A 21,547-nucleotide genomic window follows, 5' to 3' on the forward strand; every position below is an offset into this window, starting at 1 on the left:
TCGGAGCCCTGCCAAAATCAGTACTTTATGCTACTTAAGGAATCCCTCCCCCACCCCGACACACACACACACACTCTCTCCATGTGGAGGTTTACAAAAGCCAGGGGGAAAGGGCCGAGGGGTAACGAAAGAAAAAACATGATAGGAAAGATGTCTGTCCAAGGGAATTCAGGGATCTCTGCTAATGAGGGCTGGTGCTAGCAACAACAAAAACAACTTCATTTAGCAGGATGCAGTCCCTGACCTATTGAACCTTCTGGTACCTAGATGAGAAACTAGGAAGTCCCTCCAGCTGGTTACATTCTAATGATACGGATCATCAATGCCGGGAGGGGAACGAGGATTCTTTGGGGCTGAGTTCCCAGGCGTCTGAGGCTGACGGGGTAACAATGAAGTCTGCCTTCCCTCCTGAGGAACATATGAAACACAGGCCCAGATCTGTGGTGACATTTCTTAGGTTAGGTCTTTTTTTTTTTTTTTTTTTTTTTTGACGCGAATGCCTAGGTTGAGTGAGGATGGCTCTGAGAGCTGGCGCAAGTTGCTGAGTAGAAGGACACAATATTTATATCCTGCCGAAGTCAAAAACAGGAAATCAAATGGGCACAGGCACTGAGGGGACAGAGTCCAAGTTCAGGAGAAAGGGATGTTGGAGACACCAGAGAAGAGACATGGAAACAATTCTCTGGGCTCAGAGCTTCCAGGAGACAAAGAAAAAACAAAGCTTTACCCAGGGACAGGACAGTTTCATAATTCATCCTCATGACTTCCCGGTAGAGGGCCTTTTGTTGCTCCGTCAAAACTTCCCACTCCTCATCGGAAAAATATATGGCCACCTCATCGAATAGGGCCGGCACCTGGAACAGGGAACAACTAATAGGCATAAGCAGACACAGACTCACACACCTTCATCTCACAGGGGAGGGGGCTCTGACCGGGGGACACGGTCCATCCACACTCACTAGGCCAGTGGCGGCAAAACAAGGACACGGCACAGGTCCCGCACGCCCTGCGTAGGGTCGCTTACCGCCTCGGTTCACAGAGGAGGAGAGCAGCACCCTGAGAAGAAAACTCCCCAGCAGCGATCACCAGATCGGGACACACGCTGCAGGGCCAGCCGATCTGGGCTCAGCCCCGGCTCCAGATTCAGGAGCAACCGCTCCCAAGTCAACACCCTGAGGCAGTTCCCCCACCAAAATACACACACCCAGCCACCCCCTGCCCTCCCCCAAGTCACAGATCCCCGGCCCGGCATGGGGGTGGGGGGGGGGCAGCTCCTGGGCACCGTTCTCCATTTCCTGGGGTACCAGCCCTAGCATTTGACTCAGAACCCAAAGCCCAGGGAGGAGCCAGTGAGAGAGGGGGCCTCATCCTGCCCTTTCCAATCTGCAAGAGCAAGAGTAGGAGGAGAGAAGAGCTAATTAGAGCTTAAATTTATGTAATGAAACAGCAGAGCAAACGAGCTGCTTTGATGCCTAGACCTTCGGCCGAGGACAAAGGCAGCTCTCCTTCCCTCTCCCCACTGACCCCGCTCCCCCACCCCTGTGGGAGGGGCCGGGCCACCCAAACCAACCTCCTCCTGTTTACTCGACTCTGCTCTTCTTTTTGCCGTGTCGTTTCTTTCAGTCATTAAAAATCCCACTCCAAAGTTCATCATACTCGGTGGTAAGAAATCACTGGGCCCGGGTTTCAGGATTACTGCTTTCAAAGCTATTCCCCAAGGCCGAACCCAGAGCCTGGGTGATCATGAGACTGTTTTTTCACCAGCTTAGGAAATTAGCATCTGCACAGCGTGTAGCCTCTTCAGGTGTCCTGCCATCAGTCATTTGGACACACTGGACTTTCTCCTTATTCCCCAAGTCCATGTCCTCCCTTCCCACTCACAGCACTCTACAAGTAGGGAGTACTTCCCAGGAGAGGCTGTGTCTGCTTCATCTGTTTTCCCCAACAACCTCATTTCACCAAGGAGGAAACGGGCTCGGAGAGGCCTCGTTGCTACTGTATGTCACACAGCCAACAAATGGCAGGGTTGAGATGGGGACCTAGCACTGTCTGAGTTCAAGGCTCCAGCTCCTACAAAGAGCAAAGTGGCCTCCCTGGCGACCAGCCCTTCACTCTCCCCTACCTCTGTGCTCACTGGTTCTCAGCGCTTGCTGTTTCCTGAGCAAACCATTCTTTTACCTTTCGCGTCCCCCCCACATGGCTCTCCCACTGCCTCAGAGGTCCTCCCCATTCTTGGCCTGGCTGACACCCACCCACCCATCTTCCAAGACTTAGCCCAGATGTGCCGTTCCCTGGGAAGCTCACCCTGACGTGGGTTGTGCGCCCACTACACATCCCTGTGGCACCCTGGGCTCCACACTACGGTGGCACTTATCACAACGCAGTATTCTCTTGGTTTACTTGTCTGCTTCTTACAGTACAATTCAAGCTCATTGAGGGCAAAACCTATGTTTATTCCATCTCCCTAAACTTAGGACACTTCTTGTAGATAGTAATCACTTAAGAAAGTATTTTTTAAGTTTATTTATTTATTTAGAGAGAGCCAGAAACAGTGTGAGCAGGGGAGGGGCAGAGAGAGGGGGAGAGAGAGAGAATCCCAAGCAGGCTCCTCGCCATCAGCACAGAGTCCGAGGCAGGGCTCGAACTCACAAACCACAAGACCACGACCTGAGCCGAAACCAAGAGTTTAACCGACTGAGTGAGCCACCCAGGTGCCCCCAAAATGTATATTTGAATAAAAGACTTAAGCAAACGATATCCAAATTTCCTTTCTCTTGTTCCACTTAGAATAGTTTCAAATAATCATTAAATTTAGTCTCTTACGAAACCAAGCTTCCTCTTTGGAGTAAGTGTGAAATCCTAGGAGGTAAAAAGGGATGAATCTCCAGGCTTTCCTCAGACCTTCATCAATCTGGAAAGCCTGTCAGCCAGGAATTTTCCACCCCACCCCTTCTCACTTCCCAGCCTTTTGAACAACTCTCCTTTTGGCCTTTTCTCTCCCTAGGAAATTCCAGATCCAGGCCATACCTATTTATAGTCCCTTTCCCTTTGCTGACAAAACGGGACACAGGACTGGCTACGCCGGTCATTTCAGAGGGGATACTGACACTCACAGAAGTAAAACATCCTAGGCCTGGTAAAAATCTCAGGAGCCCCGAAGTTGTAAGGTGGCTGCAGGGCAACTGGTGCCAGATTCACGTCCTCATATTTACGGCTGAGCCACAGAGGATCTTCAAACAAGCCCACATTATACTCCAAGACGCACAGTCCAGTGGCTTAGAAATTCTCCTCACAGCAACCCTCTGTGAGAAGTGAGCGAGCCTTCAGCCAGGCCCCGTGGCGCAGGCCTCCTCTCTCTCCACAGAGGCTTTTTATCCGGCCGAGCACAGCAGAAGGTAAACAGGGCCTGCCCCGGGCAAAACTCCGGAGTCGGGAGGCCCTTTCTTGGCCTCACAGGTAGGGACCCTCCGTCCCTGTCCTCCTCCCTTCCCTCAGAAGACCCAGGATGCATCAGACAGGTGTTCTTCCTTCGGCCTGCAGGTACTGCCCTGCTCTGCCGGCAAGTGGGCATTCCAGAGCCCATCTCCAAGGGGAACTGTCAGGAAGTACCTACACCCCGCACAGCCGCACGCTGGCGAAGCTGTGTAACGAAGGTCTCAGAGCAGACGGCCGTTACCAGTGCACGAGAGAGCACCTGCGTGGGGCACTCCCTCTTGCGTGTTGAAATAATTTTCTTATTGAATCCTTGAAGTAATAATAAAGAAATGGGAGTCACTACCCCACTTCTATGGGTGAGGAAACAGCTGCTAAATGACTTGCCCACAGTCACAGAGTCAGAAAGTCTGACTCCAGGGGCGCCTGGGTGGCTCAGTCGGCTAAGCGTCCAACTTGGGCTCAGGTCATGATCTCGCGGTTCCTGGGTTCAAGCCCCCGCATCAGGCTCTGTGCTGACAGCTCAGAGCCTGGAGCCTGCTTCGGATCCTGTATCTCCCTCTGTCTCTGTCCCTCCCCCACTCGTACTCTGTCTCTCGAAAATGAATAAACGTGAAATAAGTAATAAATAAATAAATAGTCTGACTCCAAAGCCCAGACTTTTTCAGCAGGCCACTTAGCACGCAGACTGTAGTGAGCCTTGGCCCTCGCAAGAGAGATGGGCAAGGGACCTGTCCCGCAGAGCTCCCGGGGAGAGAACTACACCCCTCAGCACTGCTCACCACGGCCTCTGGCTGGCCGGCCCCGGGGCCTGCCCTACTTCTCTCACCTTCTCTGCTTCCAGCTCCGGGAGCTGTTCCAACTCTGCACAGGAGCGTTCCTCTCGGGTGCTTCCGTTCCTGCTTTCCCTGTGTCTGGAGTGCAAGCCCTCTCTCCTCCCTTGGCCAGTGCCACTTATGAACGAGACTCAGCTCGGGGTACATTCCTCTTTTTCTCTACTTGAAACTCTATTTCTATTCCAATTCTCCTGTGGAATATTATCCTAATATATAGCACAGTTCTTATGTTGGAAAGGCTTTTATTGATCACCCTAACACAATTCTTTACAACCACAATACATATTTAAGGAACAGATTCATTTCTTTTCTTTCCCTAGTTCAATGCCCTAGAACAGGGTTTTTCAACATCAGCACTATGGACATTTTGGGCCAGATAATTCTTTGTCACGAGGGCTGTCCTGTGCATTGGAGATGTTTAGCAGTGTCCGTGGCCTCTCCCCAGGAGATGCCTAGTAGGATCTCCCACTCCCCAACCCCCACCCAAATCACAAGAGCCAAAAATGTCTCCAGATATTGCCAAATGTCCCCAGGAGGGAAACGGGCCTGGGAGCCAACCTGCCCACTGCTTAAGACCAGGTCCGTGCTTGCCCCCTGAACAAAGCCTCTTGACTTCTCCAGCTGAATGAGACCCTGCTCTTGAGCTGACTTCACCCACTGCACTCTGAATATTGTACTATGAATTATGTTCACTTCCCCACCTTCCTTGCGAGACTGGCAACACCAGGAGACTAGGGATCTTGCCTTAACACCACCGCTGTGCTCGATAACCACGGACAGGGGGCAGACCGCCTGGAGCCCGCAAAAACCAGCCCCCCTCTTCCAGCGACCTCCTTCCTTCCCAGCTAAGAATGGCCTTCGCCTTGCTCCCTTCTCACTGTTCCGACAACACTTAAACGTCCACCTTTACTGCACCCATTTTCCAAGGTTCTCCATGCTATCTAGAGGTTCTGGGTTGGCCAATTTAGCCTTAAAGCCCAGGGTTTCTACTGCCTTGAGGTCTTGCTGCAGGCTAAGTGGGACTGACTCCTGTCCTCGAAGGTCTCCCCAGCTGCGAGGATCAGAACTAGAGAGGCGGTGGGGGTGAGCAGAGAACACAAAAAGAAAATGGCAGTGCAGCCTACAGAGCCAGACTGAAAACCCAGAGCCTGGTGGTGTACTGTGTTTCACCGAGGTATGACACACATACAATAAAATGCACTGCTTTTAAGGGTCCAGCTTGAGAGACATTTATTTTTTTAAGAACACATGTCAGCGTACATGTGTAACTCTGGGGCAAAGTAGATAACCTCTCTGCTCCCCAGTCCTCTTGTGTGGGAGGGGAGCTGGACCGGACATTTGGGAGAGCCATGTTTCTATGAATACCAATCTCCTACTGGAAACAAAGGAATAGAATGGATACTGATAATGTTCATACACAGGACTCGCCGGAGAAAAGGAATGCAACTTGTTGCATATTTAAAGTTTTTACCATTCATGCCTAAATGTCATGATGTCCGGGATGTACTGTGAATAATTATACACGATTATAAGGATAAATATCTCTTGCACTTACATCACACCCCCCCCCCCCCACCCGCGGGGTGTCCAGAAGTGGCCCGGGCACAGGCGCGCTGAAGCCTGTTCACTTTTCTGGGGGAGGCTTCTACAGCTCTCTGGCGCACGAGCAAAACCTGGCGGGCCCCAGGCAGACTGGCGGGGATTAGGATGGGCCACGCTGCATTTATATTTTTATAAATTTACTCTAATTCTATCACACGCTTCTGTTTGGATACGTTCCATATTCTCTGCTGCCTACCACCCCAATCCCTCGATTCGGGCAGGCTGATGATGCCGCTCTCCTGTGTGTGCTCTCACAAGACGTCCTCACACAGAACCGACTGAAGCTCTCCTCCTGTCAGCTCAGTGCCCCAAGTCTTATTTAAAAAGGTTCCCTTCAGCCAGCAGTGGGTGTAAAAGACTCTCTCCTTCCCAAACTTCAGTGACGTTCCTCTGGGCCCTCTTCCCTACCAGGCCTCCGCGGGGGCTCCCCTCCTGTCCTCAGCCTGCCCGGCCCAGTTTTAGCAAGAATCCTGCTTTACTTTACCTTAGAAAGATTCTCCCACCTTTGACAGCTGATCACCCTAGTCTGCCTTTAGCAAGAATCCCCCTATTCTTGAGGTCTCCTCTTAGTAACTTTTCACCCACTCCGGATCCCTGGCTGGAAATCCCTGCTTGTCTCACTGTATTCAGTGTTGAGCCCCAGCTCTCTCCCACTGCAAGAGTCCTGACAGCCATCTCAACAGTCCCGACCAACCTTCCTTACCGTCTTCACAAGCGTCAGAGTAATTTTTTCTTTAACAGAGGTCAGCAAACATTTAGCTGGTGTCTGCAACATGCCTGGCACTAAGTAAAACGTAGGGGATTCAGGGGCACAGGAGAGAGGCAAGCCTCTCAGATTTCCAGTCCGAACGACGATAAGCCACATGGCTGAAGAGACTGTTCCCATAACCAGCTCCATTCTTCACAGTGCCTTTTAAAGCCACAGGACTGTTTTCTCAGGAATGCAAACATACCGGGCTGGGCTGGGCTATTTTTACTTCCTATGCTTGACTGAGGAGGAGACTTAAAACAAGCCTGGCTCCCAGACCTCTCCTCACAGCTGTGTGGACCCATCTTCCTACTTACCCAACCACCTTCTGAGCAGATCCGGACTTTCTGCATATCTGTGGGGCCATCCTCCAGTTCCCGACTCTGAATCTCTTCTTCCTCTTCTTCTTCTTTCAGGGTCAAATTGAGAGTGTAGGCTGTGGAATCCATCTCTGCAAGCAAGATTCAGTTGAGAAAAATCAGGCACTAGTGTGAACTCCCCGAAGCCTGGGATGGGGGCTGCCTGTGCAAACCTCTTATCCCCAAGCACTGTTCAGGCTGGAATAAGGGAAGGAAGAGTCAGGCCTGGGGAGGAAGGGCTTTAGGAAAAGCACCAGGAAGCTGGAAGGTGGCATATTAATTATGTTAAGAGGGGCTGCAGGCAGATAGTGTACCTGACTGCCTTCATATATTAAAAAGGCTACCTGTGGAAGAGACCAGGCTGGTTCTGTAGAGACCCAGGGGCAGAACGGGCTGGTGGGTAAACATTCCTGGGAGAGGTTTTAAGAGTGCTTTGAAAGGCAGAACTTTCTCACAGCCAGTGCCACCTGAACATGAAATAAGCGGCAGGAGAGGGGTGTTAGCTGCTTTACCAATGAAGATGTCTGAACACAGCCCGGACACTTGCTCAACTGGGTTCTCCCTACAGGCCAGTTAAGCACCTGGAAGTTGGCTGGCCCAGAATACCCATCACCTGGATTTTCCAAAGCTAAAGATTTTGTCCATGAGCCGGTTCAGAAAATAGTCATTCTGCCTTAGGAGGTTTTCCAAACCCGAGATTCAGTGACACACAGTGAGGTGTATGCCTGGATACCCGAGAAGGTGCAGAAATCTGTTAGGGCCCACCCCCACCGGGAAATGCCTCCGTGGCGAAAAGAATATTCTCTTGGGTCCAGCTGTAGGCCAATACAAAGGGCCGCGCTCCTGCCCTCTAGGGGCGCGGGCAACTCCTAGGTGTGGAGTGAGTGTGCATCTTGTGGGCCGCATCCTCCCGGGCTCCGAAAGAAAAGATCTTTCCAGAGTTCAGTGTGCTTCTCCGGTATTGCCAAAAGGGACGGGCGAACACGGCAAGGCTAGGTCAGGGGCGGGCGGAAAAGGCTTCAGATCCCCGGAGCTGGGGCCCAAACTTGCCGCCGCCTTCCCCGCCCTCTCCCGGGCAGGGGGTGGGGGCGGAGGCGGCACCGCCCCGCAGCAAAGGTGCCCGCGGCGAGGTGCCCGCGGCCGCCGCCGCCGCCGCCGCCCACCCGCCCACGGCCCCGCGCCCCGCCCGCAGCCGCCGCGCCCCCGGGCGCGCTCGGATATCTCCAGCCATCTTGTCCCATTTCCCTTTCTCCGCGGCCCCGCGCCGGGAGCGCTCCCGCCGCCCCCGGCTCCCGCCGCCCCCGGCCCGCCTCCCCGCCGGGCCCCCTCCCCGTCCCCGGCGCACCTGCCGGGCGGCCGGAGCCGGCGCCGCCTGCCACCAGGCGGGCCCGCAACAAAGGCGACGGCGGCCGCCGCAGCTGCAGCCTCGCGCCCCCGCCCCTGCCGCCGCCGCGCAGCCCCGGAGCCGCGGGAAGGGCCGCGCCGCCCCGGGCCTCCGGCCCGCCGCCCGCGCGCACTCACCGAGCGGCCGGGACGCGGGCCGGGGCCGCGGGAGGAGACGCCGAGGGCTCCGGCCCCGCTGTCACAGCGCCATCCCTGCCGCCTCTCCGGCTTCCCGTGCGCGCGGCCCCTCGGGAGGGAGCGGGGAGGACACGTGGTGGGAGGAGGAGGGTCCGGCCGCGAGCTGAGGGTGTTGGGAGGAGAGGGGAGGAGCGCGGCTGATGTCAGCGGGCCTCGGCGGCGCCGGGAGACGGCGCCCGCGCCAGCTCCGGACCCTCCTCCCGGCGCGGTTTCCGGCAGGTCCGCGCGGCACTCTCCTCCCGGCGGAGTTCTCGACCCTCCTCGCGGCTCCTGGCCGGCCAGCGGCGCCGTGCCCTCCACCCTCCCCGTTTCCCCCGCGGTCGTCGGCTTCCCGTGCGCTGTGGGCGCCCTCGGCGGGCAAGAGGCAGGAAGGGCATAAAGGATTTCTGCTTTAGCAGAGTGTGTGACCTGGGAGCATTTATCCCTGTGCTGATTTGCATTCACCGGTGGTTTGCATCTGCTGGGGTGCGCACTCAAGGCAGGCTCGCCACGCTTCAAGGGACGCGTTAGGAAGAGTAGACCAAGGGGGCTGAAGAGGGGTCCTGGATCTTTGCCGAACCGTGCTCGGATTCTGGCAAGCATAGGTCCAGAACTTCGTTCATAGTATATACGAAGAAGGAACTTCCTGATAGGAGTACTGCTAAAGCCCAAGCTTGTAATCTCGTGGAGGGCATAACTCTCTCTCTCTGTAGCAGGATCGTCAAAATGCTCAACAAAAAAGAGCAGACAAGCCCTGAAGCCCTTCTGATTCCAGAAAAAAAGAGTCTGGGTTTGGGGTTTTGTTGGGGAGTCGTTAAGGAAAAAATAAAATCATTCTGACACTTGTTAAAACAGGAAGGAGGACTTTATTTAGAAATATGGAAGTAGGTGTCAATACTATCCCACGAAGGGAGAGACATCCGCTCAACTCTAAAAGTTGGCGAAGGATAGATAGCCCACCGGCAAAGTGAGGGAGTCAGTGGGCAGAAATTCGTTTAGAGGAGACAGTAGGGAGAGAGGAATCTTGCTGCCGGCTGGCCAGCCCGGTCAGGTTTCCACGATGGGGGCAGGTTCTCTCTAAACGGAGTCTGCAGGATTCTTGAGGAAGCCGGGGCTGCGCAGGCCGAGGAGTGGAGGACGATCCGAAGGCCGAGGCCTCGCGGAGAAGAGGGCTCAGAGGAGACCGACCAACATTTGATCAAGTCAAGAGTTTTTGTCAAACTTCTCTGGCTGTCCCTGAGATCTGAGTAGCTCCTGGGGAAGGCGTCTCTCTCCAAGTGTTTGTGGCCATTCCTGGTTGTTTATGAATAAGTAAACATTTGTGAATGTTACTTCTCTCTGTCATGGAGAGGCTAATGGGGAGCTGTGGAGCTCCCAATTGGTAAAATATACTATGACAAGCACATCTCTGAAGTGTAATTGTGGTGGACGACCCCAGACCAGAGCAAGTCAGAGCAAGTTTAACTGAAAGAGAACGTTATTCAAATATGGGGAGAGAGGAAGATGTTAGCGTTTCTTGTTTGTGTTCAGGAACAGTTCTTTTTGTGTGTAAAATTAGCATTGTTAGAGCAGGCATGACTTCTTAGCTCAAGTTGATTGACATTCCCATCTTAACTTTTCTGAGGACTGGTGACTTCAAATGGGAAAGTGAGGAGAGTGTCGAGAGAAACCAAAGGGTTTTAGACTCAGAGTCCTAATGTTCTCCTGCGGCTGTGATTAGTTTTTTTTTTTTTTTTTTTTTCTGGGAAGAGGACAATCACCTGAATTCTTGACTTTGGACCCACAGCCCTAAGATCTCAATTATTGCCATGGGGCCCACCTTGGTACAACAAGTCCGTAATTGCTAACAGGACTTCCTCGCAGGAACAAAGTGCTGGGGTAGGCACAATGCTCTGCCAGACATTCATGTTGAAATGGCTTATAAGTCATGCTGCTCGTCTCTGCCCAGGTTTCCTCAGCTTCAGAAAGAGGGAAGTGCGGGCACCTGGGTGGCTCAGTCCATTAAGTGTCCGACTTTGGCTCGAGTCATGATCTCATGATTTGTGATTTTGAGCCCTGCATCGGGCTCTGTACTGACAGTGCAGAGCCTGCCTGGGATTCTCTCTCTCTCTCTCTCTCTCTCTCTCTCTCTCTCTCTCTCTCTCTCTCTCTCCCTCTGCCCCTCCTCCAGTGGCAGGCCCTCCCTCTTTCTCTCAAAATAAATAAATAAACTTACAAACAAAAAAAGAAAGGAAGAGGGAATTGTGCCAGCCAGATGTTGTCAGAGCTTCCCCTCAGCTCTAATTCAGCAATTCCATTTCCCAAAAAGACTTCATTTGAGTCTGCATGGGGAGTGACTGAAGCTCATTTTCGAGACAGTGCATGGCTTTGATAATTGGTAGGATGGGTTTCTGTCAGTAGGTACTTAATAAATATGAGCTGAACACCTATGAAATTAACATAATAGTTCTTTAATGAGGCTATTGGTCTGGCTTCATACTTCTTCCTATGGAATTATTGCAGTCCACAAGCCATAGGGATTCTAAAGAGCCCAAGTCCCAGAAAGTACCCGTTACCCCTAGACTACAGGTAAGCCTAGCTACCAGCCCCTCCTTCCTCCATTTCTCAGGGACTGTGGTAAATTGAATTAATACATCCTTGTGGTAGTTCACCCTGCTGGTAAATAGCATACCCGCTGAGACCTCATGTGTGCAGAATGGACTTCAATGCCCCATCACTTGACCTGGCCATATGACGTGCTTTGGCCAGTAGAATATGACTATGTGTAGTCCTGAGCATAGATCCTAAAAAGGTCTCACATGTTTCCACTTGCACCTCTGGGAGCTTTTGTCCTTTGCCGTGAGAAAACCGTGCCTAGGCAGTCAACACCCCTCCAGCCTGGGCTCCAGAATGAGACCTGTTCTACACAGCCATCCTGTGAAAATGCGAAGGGATCATTGTTTTGTTTTAAGCTATCGAGTCCTGGGGTGGCTTATTAGTTAGCCTTTTGTGGTGACAGCTAATAGACACAGTATCAGTGGGCAACCTTGGACTTAGGGCTCCCAATATTGGCCTTCACAGGTATGCTCTGAGGCAGGGGAAAGGAGAATTGCCATCTCGTGGTGGAAACTCCTAGATATGCTAGATGGCGAGGAGAGAAACAAATTGGTCAGAGGGGAAAGGGTGTGTCACTGCTGACTGTATCTTTCTCTTCTCTGGGATTCTGGAACCTCAGAAGATCAAGATATGATATCAACATTGGCTATTTCCCAGTAAAGCCTTAAAATATTCCTGAGAGATCTTGATAAACTGGTAAGGGAAATCTTGATTTGGGCAGTTTCTGGAAGAGCTTAGAAGGCTCCTGGAGAGGGGTGCCTGGGAGGGTCAGTCGGTTGGACGCCTGGCTTCGGCTCAGGTCATGATCTCACGGTCCGTGGGTTCGAGCCCTGCGTCGGGCTTTGTGCTGACAGCTCAGAGCCTGGAGCCTGCTTCGGATTCTGTGTCTCCCTCTCTCTCTGGCCCTCTCCCACTCAAGCTCTGTCTCTGTCTCTCAAAAATAAATAAACATTGGGGCGCCTGGGTGGCTCAGTCGGTTAAGCGGCCGACTTTGGCTCAGGTCATGATCTCGCGGTCCGTGAGTTCGAGCCCCGTGTCGGGCTCTATGCTGACAGCTCAGAGCCTGGAGCCTGTTTTGGATTCTGTGTCTCCCTCTCTCTGACCCTCCCCCGTTCATGCTCTGTCTCTCTCTGTCTCAAAAATAAATAAACGTCAAAAAAAAAAAATTAAAATAAATAAATAAATAAATAAATAAACATTAAAAAATTTTTTTAAAAAGAAGGTTCCTGGAGAAGAAGAATGTGGTTCAAGTACCTCAGAGGGTTAAGGAACACTTAAAGGTTTCTCTAGAAGAAGAAGAGAAGTGTAATATCTACTGTAGTACTACCTGCTATAACAGAATCCCAAAGGTATAAAGGCTCAAACAATAGAAATTTATTTTTCATTTATGTCATAGTTCTCTGTGGGTATTCCCAGTTTACAGGTGACTTTCTTCTATGCTGTGATTTAGGGACCCAGGCTCCTTTCATCTTGTGGCTCAGCCACACCCTTGGGACCTTGTGGTTTTCTTCATTCACCAGAGTGAAAGAAAAGTAGAAAATGGAGAAGGCACATCGTTTTCTTGGCCTTAAAGTAATACATATGTCTTTTGCTTATATTCCATTGGTTAGGATCATGGTGACATCTATTTTTTTTATTATTCTTTTAATATGAAATTTATTGTCAAATTGGTTTCATACAACACCCGGTGCTCATCCCAACAGGTGCCTTCCTCAATGCCCATTACCCACTTTCCCCTCCCTCCCACCCCCCATCAACCCTCAGTATATTCTCAGTTTTTAAGAGTCTCTTATGGTTTGCCTCCCTCCCTCTCTTTTTTTTTTTCTCACCTTCCCCTCCCCCATGGTCTTCTGTTAAGTTTCTCAGGATCCACATAAGAATGAAAACATATGATATCTGTCTTTCTCTGTATGGCTTATTTCACTTAGCATAACACTCTCCAGTTCCATCCACATTGCTACAAATGGCCAGATTTCATTCTCATTGCCAAGGAGTATTCCATTGTACATATAAACCACAATTTCTTTATCCATTCATCAGTTGATGGACATTTAGGCTCTTTCCATAATTTGGCTATTGTTGAAAGTGCTGCTTTAAACATTGAGGTACCAGTGCCCCTATGCATCAGCACTCCTGTTTCCCTTGGGTAAATTCGTAGCAGTGCTATTGTTGGGTCATAGGGTAGATCTATTTTTAATTTTTTTGAGGACCCCCACACTTTTCCAGAGCGTCTGCACCAGTTTGCATTCCCACCAACAGTGCAAGAGGGTTCCCGTTTCTCCACATCCTCTCCAGCATCTATAGTCTCCTGATTTGTTCATTGTAGCCACTCTGACTGGCATGAGGTGCTATCTCAGTGTGGTTTTGATTTGTATTTCCCTGATGAGGAGTGACGTTGAGCCTCTTTTCACGTGCCTGTTGGCCATCTGGCTGTCTTCTTCAGAGATGTGTCTATTCATGTCTTCTGCCCATTTCTTCACTAGATTATTTGTTTTTCGGGTGTGGAGTTTGGTGAGTTCTTTATAGATTTTGGATACTAGCCCTTTGCCTGATATGTCATTTGCAAATATCTTTTCACATTCCATTGGTTGCCTTTTAGTTTTGTTGATTGTTTCCTTTGCAGTGCAGAAGCTTTTTATCTTCATGAGGTTCCAATAGTTCACCTTTGCTTTTAATACCCTTGCCTTTGGGGATGTGTCAAGTAAGAAATTGCTGCGGCTGAGGTCAGAGAGGTTTTTTCCTGCTTTCTCCTGGGTTTTGATGGTTTCCTGTCTCACATTCAGGTCCTTCATCCATTTTGAGTTTATTTTTGTGAATGGTGTGAGAAAGTGGTCTAGTTTCATTCTTCTGCATGTTGCTGTCCAGTTCTCCCAGCACCATTTGTTAACAAGACTGTCTTTTTTTCATTGGATATTCTTTCCTGCTTTGTCAAAGATTAGTTGGCCATACTTTTGTGGGTCTAGTTCTGGGATTTCTATTCTATTCCATTGGTCTATGTGTCTGCTTTTGTGCCAATACCATGCTGTCTTGATGATGACAGCTTTGTAGTAGATGCTAAAGTCTGGGATTGTGATGCCTCCTAATTTGGTCTTCTTCTTCAACATTACTTTGGTTATTCGGGGTCTTTTGTGGTTCCACACAAATTTTAGGATTGCTTGTTCTAGCTTCGAGAAGAATGCTCGTGCAATTTTGATTGGGATTGCATTGAATGTGTAGATTGGTTTGGGTAGTATTGACATTTTAACAGTATTTATTCTTCCAACCCATGAGCATGGAATGTTTTTCCATTTCTTTGTATCTTCTTCAATTTCCTTCATAAGCTTTCTATAGTTTTCAGCATACAGATCTTTTACATCTTTGGTTAGGTTTATTCCTAGGTATTTTATGCTTCTTGGTGCAATTGTGAATGGGATCAGTTCCTTTATTTGTCTTTCTGTTGCTTCATTATTAGTGTATAAGAATGCAACTGATTTCTGTACATTAATTTTGTATCCTGAGACTTTGCTGAATTCACATATCAGTTCTAGCAGACTTTTGGTGGAGTCTATTGGGTTTTTTATGTATAATATCATGTCATCTGCAAAAAGTGAAAGCTTGACTTCATCTTTGCCAATTTTGATGCCTTTGATTTCCTTTTGTTGTCTGATTGCTGATGCTAGAACTTCCAACATTATGTTAAACAACAGCGGTGAGAGTGGACATCCCTGTCCATGTTCCTGATCTCAGGGGGAAAGCTCTCAGTTTTTCCCCATTGAGGATGATATTAGCTGTGGGCTTTTCATAAATGGCTTTTATGATGTTTAAGTATGTTCATTCTATCCCGACTTTCTCAAGGGTTTTTATTAAGAAAGGATACTGTGGCAATGCAAGCTGGCGCAGCCACTCTGGAAAACAGTATGGAGGTTCCTCAAAAAACTAAAACTAGAAATAGAACTACCCTATGACCCAGCAATCAAACTACTAGGTATTTATCCAAGGGATACAGGTGTGCTGTTTCGAAGGGACACATGCACCCTCATGTGTATAGCAGCACTATTAACAATAGCCAAAATATGGAAAGAGCCCAAATGTCCATCAGTGGATGAATGGATAAAGAAGATGTTGTATATATATACAATGGAGTATTACTTGGCAATCAAAAAGAATGAAATCTTGCCATTTGCAACTACGTGGATGGAACTGGAGGGTATTATGTTAAGTGAAATCAGGCAGTCAGAGAAAGACAAAAATCATATGACTTCACTCATATGAGGACTTGAAGAGACAAAACAGATGGACATAAGGTAAGGGAAACAAAAATAATATAAAAACAGGGAGGGGGACAAAACAGAAGAGACTCATAAATATGGAGAACAAACTGAGGGTTTCTGGAGGGGCTTTGGGGGGGGTGGGCTAAATGGGTAAGGGGCACTAAGGAATCTACTCCTGAAATCATTGTTGCACTATATGCTAACTAATTTGGATGTAAATTTAAAAAAATTAAAAAGAAAAAAGAAAGAGAAAGAAAGGAAGGAAGGAAGGAAGGAAGAATGCTGAATTTCGTCAAATGCTTTTTCTGCATCGATTGACAGGATCATATGGTTCTTATCTTTTCTTTTATTAATGTGTTGTATCACACACATTGATTTGCGAATGTTGAACCAGCCCTGCAGCCCAGGAATGAATCCCACTTGATCATAGTGAATAATTCTTTTTATATGCTGTTGAATTCAATTTGCTAGCGTCTTGTTGAGAATTTTTGCATCCATGTTCATCAGGGATATTGGCCTGTAGTTCTCTTTTTTTTGCTGGGTCTCTGTCTGGTTTGGGAATCAAAGTAAAGCTGGCTTCATAGAATGAGCCTGGAAGTTTTCCTCCCTTTTCTATTTCTTGGAACAGCTTGAGAAGGATAGGTATTTTCTCTGCTTTAAATGTCTGGTAGAATTCCCCAGGGAAGGCATCTGGTCCTGGACTCTTATTCCAGGGAGTTGGGAATAAGAGTTGGGAGATTTTTGATAACTGATTTAATTTCTTTGCTGGTTATGGGTCTGTTCAAGTTTTCTATTTCTTCCTGTTTGAGTTTTGGAAGTGTGTGGGTGGTTAGGAATTTGTCCATTTCTTCCAGGTTGTCCAGTTTGTTGGCATATAATTTTTCATAGTATTCCCTGATAATTGCTTGTATCTCTGAGGGATTGGTTGTAATAATTCCATTTTCACTCATGATTTTATCTATTTGGGTCATCTCCCTTTTCTTTTTGAGAAGCCTGGCTAGAGGCTTATCAATTTTATTTTTTCAAAAAACCAACTCTTGGTTTCATTGATCTGCTCTACAGTTTTTTTAGATTCTATATTGTTTATTTCTGCTCTGATCTTTATTATTTCTCTTCTTCTGCTGGGTTTGGGGTGTCTTTGCTGTTCTGCTTCTATTTCCTTTAGGTGTGCTGTTATATTTTGTATTTGGAATTTTTCTTGTTTCTTGAGATAGGCCTGGATTGCAATGTATTTTCCTCTCAGGACTGCCTTCGCTGCGTCCCAAAGCACTTGGATTGTTGTATTTTCATTTTCATTTGTTTCCATATATTTTTAAATTTCTTCTTTAATTGCCTGGTTGACCCATTCATTCTTTAGTAGGGTGTTCTTTAACCTCTGTGCTTTTGGAGGTTTTCCAGACTTTTTCCTGTGGTTGATTTCAAGTTTCATAGCATTATGGTCTGAAAGTATGCATGGCTGATCTCAATTCTTTTATACTTATGAAGGGCTGTTTTGTGGCTCAGTATGTGATCTATCTTGGAGAATGTTCCATGTGCACTTGAGAAGAAAGTATATTCTGTTGCTTTGGGATGCAGAGTTCTAAATATATCTGTCAAGTCCATCTGATCCAATGTATCATTCAGGGCCCTTGTTTCTTTATTGATTCTGTGTCTAGATGATCTATCCATTGTTATAAGTGGGTTATTAAAATCCCCTGCAATTACCACATTCTTATCAATAAGGTTGCTTATGTTTGTGATTGTTTTATATATATTTGGGGGCTCCTGTATTCGATGCACATTTATAATTGATAGCTCTTCCTGATGGATAGACTGTATAATTATTTTATAATGCCTTTCTTCATCTCTTGTTATAGCCTTTAATTTAAAGTCTATTTTGTCTGATATAAGTATGGCTACTTCAGCTTTCTTTTGATTTCCAGTAGCATGGTAGATGGTTCTCCATCCCCCCACCTTCAATCTGAAGGTATCCTCACGTCTAAAATGAGTCTCTTGTGGACAGCAAATAGATTGGTCTTTTTTTTTTTTTTTTTTTTTTTTTTTATCCATTCTGATACCCTATGTCTTTTGGTTGGAGCATTTAATCCACTTACATTCAGTGTTATTATTGAAAGATATGGGTTTAGAGTCATTGTGATGTCTGTAGGTTTCATGCTTGTAGTGATGTCTCTGGTACTTTGTGGTCCTTGCAACATTTCACTCACAGGGTCCCCCTTAAGATCTCTTGTAGGGCTGATTTAGTGGTGATGAATTCCTTCAGTTTTTGTTTGTTTGGGAAAACCTTTATCTCTCTTTCTATTCTGAATGACAGACTTGCTGGATAAAGGATTCTTGGCTGCATATTTTTTTTCTGTTCATCACATTGAAGATTTCCTGCCACTCCTTTCTGGCCTGCCAAGTGTCAGTAGATAGGTCTGCTACTATCCTCAGTGTCTACCTTTGTAAGTTAGGGCCTGTTTATCCCTAGCTGCTTTCAGAATTCTCTCTTTATCCTCATATTTTGCCAGTTTCACTATGATATGTCATGCATAAGATTGATTCAAGTTACGTCTGAAGGGAGTTCTCTGTGCCTCTTGGATTTCAATGTCTGTTTCCTTCCCTAGATCGGGGAAGTTCTCAGCTATGATTTGTTCAAGTACACCTTCAGCCCCTTTCTCGCTCTCTTCACAGATATTGTTCCATTTGATTGCATCACTTAGTTCTCTAATTCTCCCCTCATACTCCTGAATTTTTTAAATCTTTTTCTCAGCTTCCTCTTTTTCCATAATTTTATCATCGAATTCACTTATTCTCTCCTCTGCCTCTTCAATTGGTGCTATGGCCACCTCCATCTTATTTTGTACCTCATTTATAGCATTTTTTAATTCCTCATCACTATTTTTTAGTCCCTTGATCTCTGTAGCAATAGATTCTCTGCTGTGCTGTATGCTTTTTTGCAAGCCCAGTGATTAATTTTATGACTATTATTCTAAGTTCTTGTTCCATTATATTGTTTAAATCAGTTTTGAGCGATTCATTAGCTGTCACTACTTCCTGGAGTTTCTTTGAGGAGAATTCTTCCATTTCACCATTTTGGGTAGTCCCTGCGGTAGCTCCAAACTGCAGGGCACATCCCCTGTGCTGTCTGGAGAGACTTGTGTTGGTGGGTGAGGCCGCAGTCAGATCTGATGTCTGCCCCCAGCCCACCGCTGGGGCCGCAGTCAAACTGGCGTGTACCTTGTCTTCCCCTCTCCCAGGGGCAGGACTCACTGTGGAATGGCGTGGCCCCTGTCTGGGCTACTTGCACACTGCCAGGCTTGTGGTGCTGCTTCGATGGGATCTGGTCAAGGGCGTATTAGATGGGGTGGATCCACAAGGTGCACAGGGGCGAGAGGGGGCAGGCTTAGCTCACTTTGCCATTGGTGGTCCCCTTTGGGAGGGGCCCTACAGCACCTGGAGGAAGGCAGGCCCGTCGGAGGGATGGATCCACAGAAGCACAGCGTTGGGCGTTTGCGCAGTGCAAGCAGGTTCGGTGATGGGAACTGGTTCCCTTTGGAATTTTGGCCGGGGGATGGGAGAGAGAAATGGCGCTAGCCAGCACCTTTGTTCCCCCACCGAGCTGAGCTCTGTCTTCCGGGGCTCAACAATTCTCCCTCCCTGCGTCCTCTCACCCTCCCAGCTCTCTGAGAGCAGAGCTGTTGACTTTTAACATTCCAGATGTCAAGTCCCACTGGCTGTCAGAACTCAAGCAGTCTGACCCCTCTGCTTTTGCAAGCCAGACTTCGGGGGCTCTGCCTTGCCAGGCGGCTGCCCCTCCACTGCCCTGGCTCCCTCCTGCCAGTGTGTGTAGCATGCACTGCTTCTCCACCCTTCCTACCCTCTTCCATGGGCCTCTTGTCTATGCTTGGCTCTGGAGAGTCTGTCCTGCTAGTCTTCTGATGGTTTTCTGGGTTATTTAGGCAGATGTGGGTGGAATCTAAGCAATCAGCAGGATGAAGTGAGCCCAGCGTCCTCCTACACCGCCATCTTCCTTCATTCAGACTACACTGAGCCTGGTGGGCATGATCTGGCGGGTTGAGCTTAAATTCTGCTGCTTTCTTGCTGCCTCTGGAGGTGGTGGATAAGGCATTCCTGGATTTTGGATCCTAGCTCCAAATCTTTGGCATTATGCATTTTCAGACTTTATATGAGCTTCTCCCTACCCGCCCCCACCTCCGGCCTCCTCCCCTGACTGGTTCCAGAAACGAGCCGGAGTGGGACTGGGTCTGGGGTTGGAAAGGGTCTGACTTAGAAAACAGTACTGAATCAAAAATCAGGCTGGGCACACCTTCAAAACCAGACTGGGTCCAGGGGCAGACTGGGTCCATCTTCCATGGTGACATTTATATGAAAAGGGGCAGGGAGATGTAGAGCATGTCTGAGCAGTCACTTTCCAATAACAGCTCCACACACTGAAAAGGAGAGCCTGGATTTTTGTCTCTACCACAGGGATGCTTTTTCTTTCACTCCACTCGCTTCCTGTTGGCAAGGTTTCTGAAAAGAAGTCCAATGTAATTCTTAGCCTTGTTTCCATATAGGAAAGGTATTTTTATTACCCTGGCTTCTTTCAAGATTTTCTGTTTGTTTTTGCTCTTATGTTGTTTGAATATTATATTCCTAGGTGTATATTTTTTGGTATTTTCCTGTGTGGTATTTTCTTAGCTTCCTAGATCTGTGACTGGTATCAGTCATTAACTTTGGGAAATTCTCAGCTATAATTACTTCAATATTTCTTCTTTCCTTTTCTCTGTCTCTTCTGGTATTTCCACTATGGGTATGTTACACCATTTGTGATTTTCTCATAGTTCTATGTTTGTTTTCCTGTTTTTTGTTTGTATCTGTGTTTTAGTTTGGGAAGTTTCTATTGACATATCTTCAAGCTCATTGATTCTTTCCTTGGCTGTGTCTAGTCTACTGATGAGCCCAGCAAAAGCATTCTTCATTTCTGTGGCAGTGTTTTTGATTTCTAGAATTTCTTTTTGATTCTTTCTTAGCATCTCCATCTCTCTACTGACATTACCCATCTGTTCTTGCATATTATACACCTTTTACACTAAGGCCCTCAACATCATAATTGTAGTTATTTTAACTTCCCAGTTTGATAATTCCAAAATCTCTGCCATATCTGAGTCTGGCTCTAATGTTTATTTTGTCTCTTCAAACTGTGATTTTTTTTTTTTTGGCCTTTTAGCATACCTTATAATTTTTGTTAGAAGCCATACATAAGCTCTTGGGTAAAAGGATTGTTTGGGGGGCTAGGAGTTAGGCTGTGTTTACTCTTTGCTATAGGTGAGGCTAAAATTTCTTCCAGTGTCTTTGTTTTTGTGTCCCTTGTTGTCTTTGCATATTCTTACAGACTCTTATAGTTCTTTTAGCTTATAGTTCTTTTAGCTTTAAGCCCCTGATATTATACTGGAGCCCCATTTATATGTTGGTAAACTATTGGGGGAGGAGCGACATACTATAATCTATGATTAGGTCTTAGTGTTTTAGCAAACCTGTGTCTCTGATTCTCAGGTTCCTCCCTCTTCCCCTTTAAATGGGACTGGAACAGGGGGCTGAAATTGGGTATTTCCCCTCCCCCAGTTTTCTCTGAGAAGCTCAATTTGCTTAAAATCTGGTAAAACAGTTTCCCTTGAAGGCAAGCCTTTGTCAAGGAGAACAGAGAATTCTGGGCTTATTTTTAATTTTTTGTTGTTTTAAGAGAGAGAGAGAGAGTGCATGAGTCAGGGAGAGGGGCAGAGTGAAAGAGAGAATCTTAAGCAGGCTTCATGCTCAGAGTGGAGCCTGAGACGGGGATGGATCCCACAGCCCTGGGATCATGACCTGAGCCGAAATCAAGAGTCAGTTCTTCAACTGACTGAGCTGCTCAGGTGCCCCTGGGCTTATTTGTAAATGGCTACTTTCCCCCTTCCCCTGTATGAAATACAAGGGGATTTTTCTTCCATATTCACCCTGAGAACCTGGTGGAGTTTCTGGGCATAAAACTCAGGAAAGTTGGGTGGGGGGAATGTTTACATCTCAAGCCAGACTAGGCACAGTCTCCAGTAGTCAATTGTCCTTTATGTGTTCCTACCAGGCACCAACTGTGGCTTTTGCTCCTGGTAAACTATGATTCTTTGTATTTGCCTGACTCTCTAGTTTTTT

At 47.7% G+C, this 21,547-nt stretch overlaps 1 protein-coding gene, 1 long non-coding RNA gene and 1 other non-coding gene across 9 annotated transcripts in view; 1 reads left to right on the plus strand and 2 right to left on the minus strand.

The window, feature by feature from the left end:
- The window catches only part of POGK (pogo transposable element derived with KRAB domain), a 15,369-nt gene extending 6,591 nt beyond the window's left edge, over positions 1-8,778 (minus strand). The window contains exons 1-4 of one of the 7 annotated variants that reach the window (XM_053909360.1): positions 8,499-8,773; positions 7,322-7,444; positions 6,936-7,069; positions 728-854 (exon numbers count right to left, since the gene is read on the minus strand). In XM_053909360.1, the coding sequence (XP_053765335.1) occupies positions 728-854; positions 6,936-7,069; positions 7,322-7,385 (325 nt within the window). In that variant the 5' untranslated portion in view covers positions 7,386-7,444; positions 8,499-8,773. Of the gene's footprint in view, positions 1-727; positions 871-6,935; positions 7,070-7,321; positions 7,445-8,322; positions 8,456-8,498 lie in introns of those variants that run through there. The other 6 variants (XM_053909361.1, XM_053909364.1, XM_053909362.1 and 3 more) reach the window with 6 other exon arrangements.
- On the plus strand, positions 3,297-4,077 carry LOC128778868 (uncharacterized). The gene is made up of 2 exons (XR_008424698.1): positions 3,297-3,395; positions 3,541-4,077. It is a non-coding gene; the product is annotated as an uncharacterized LOC128778868 (long non-coding RNA).
- Positions 5,850-5,983, minus strand: LOC128778933 (small nucleolar RNA SNORA52). The gene has a single exon (XR_008424792.1). It is a non-coding gene; the product is annotated as a small nucleolar RNA SNORA52 (small nucleolar RNA).
- Positions 8,779-21,547: the final 12,769 nt, after the last annotated feature.

The sequence above is a fragment of the Panthera pardus genome, unplaced genomic scaffold (genome assembly GCF_024362965.1).
Source record: "Panthera pardus isolate Hobbes unplaced genomic scaffold, ASM2436296v1 HiC_scaffold_21, whole genome shotgun sequence".
Classification (NCBI taxonomy): Eukaryota; Metazoa; Chordata; class Mammalia; order Carnivora; family Felidae; genus Panthera; species Panthera pardus.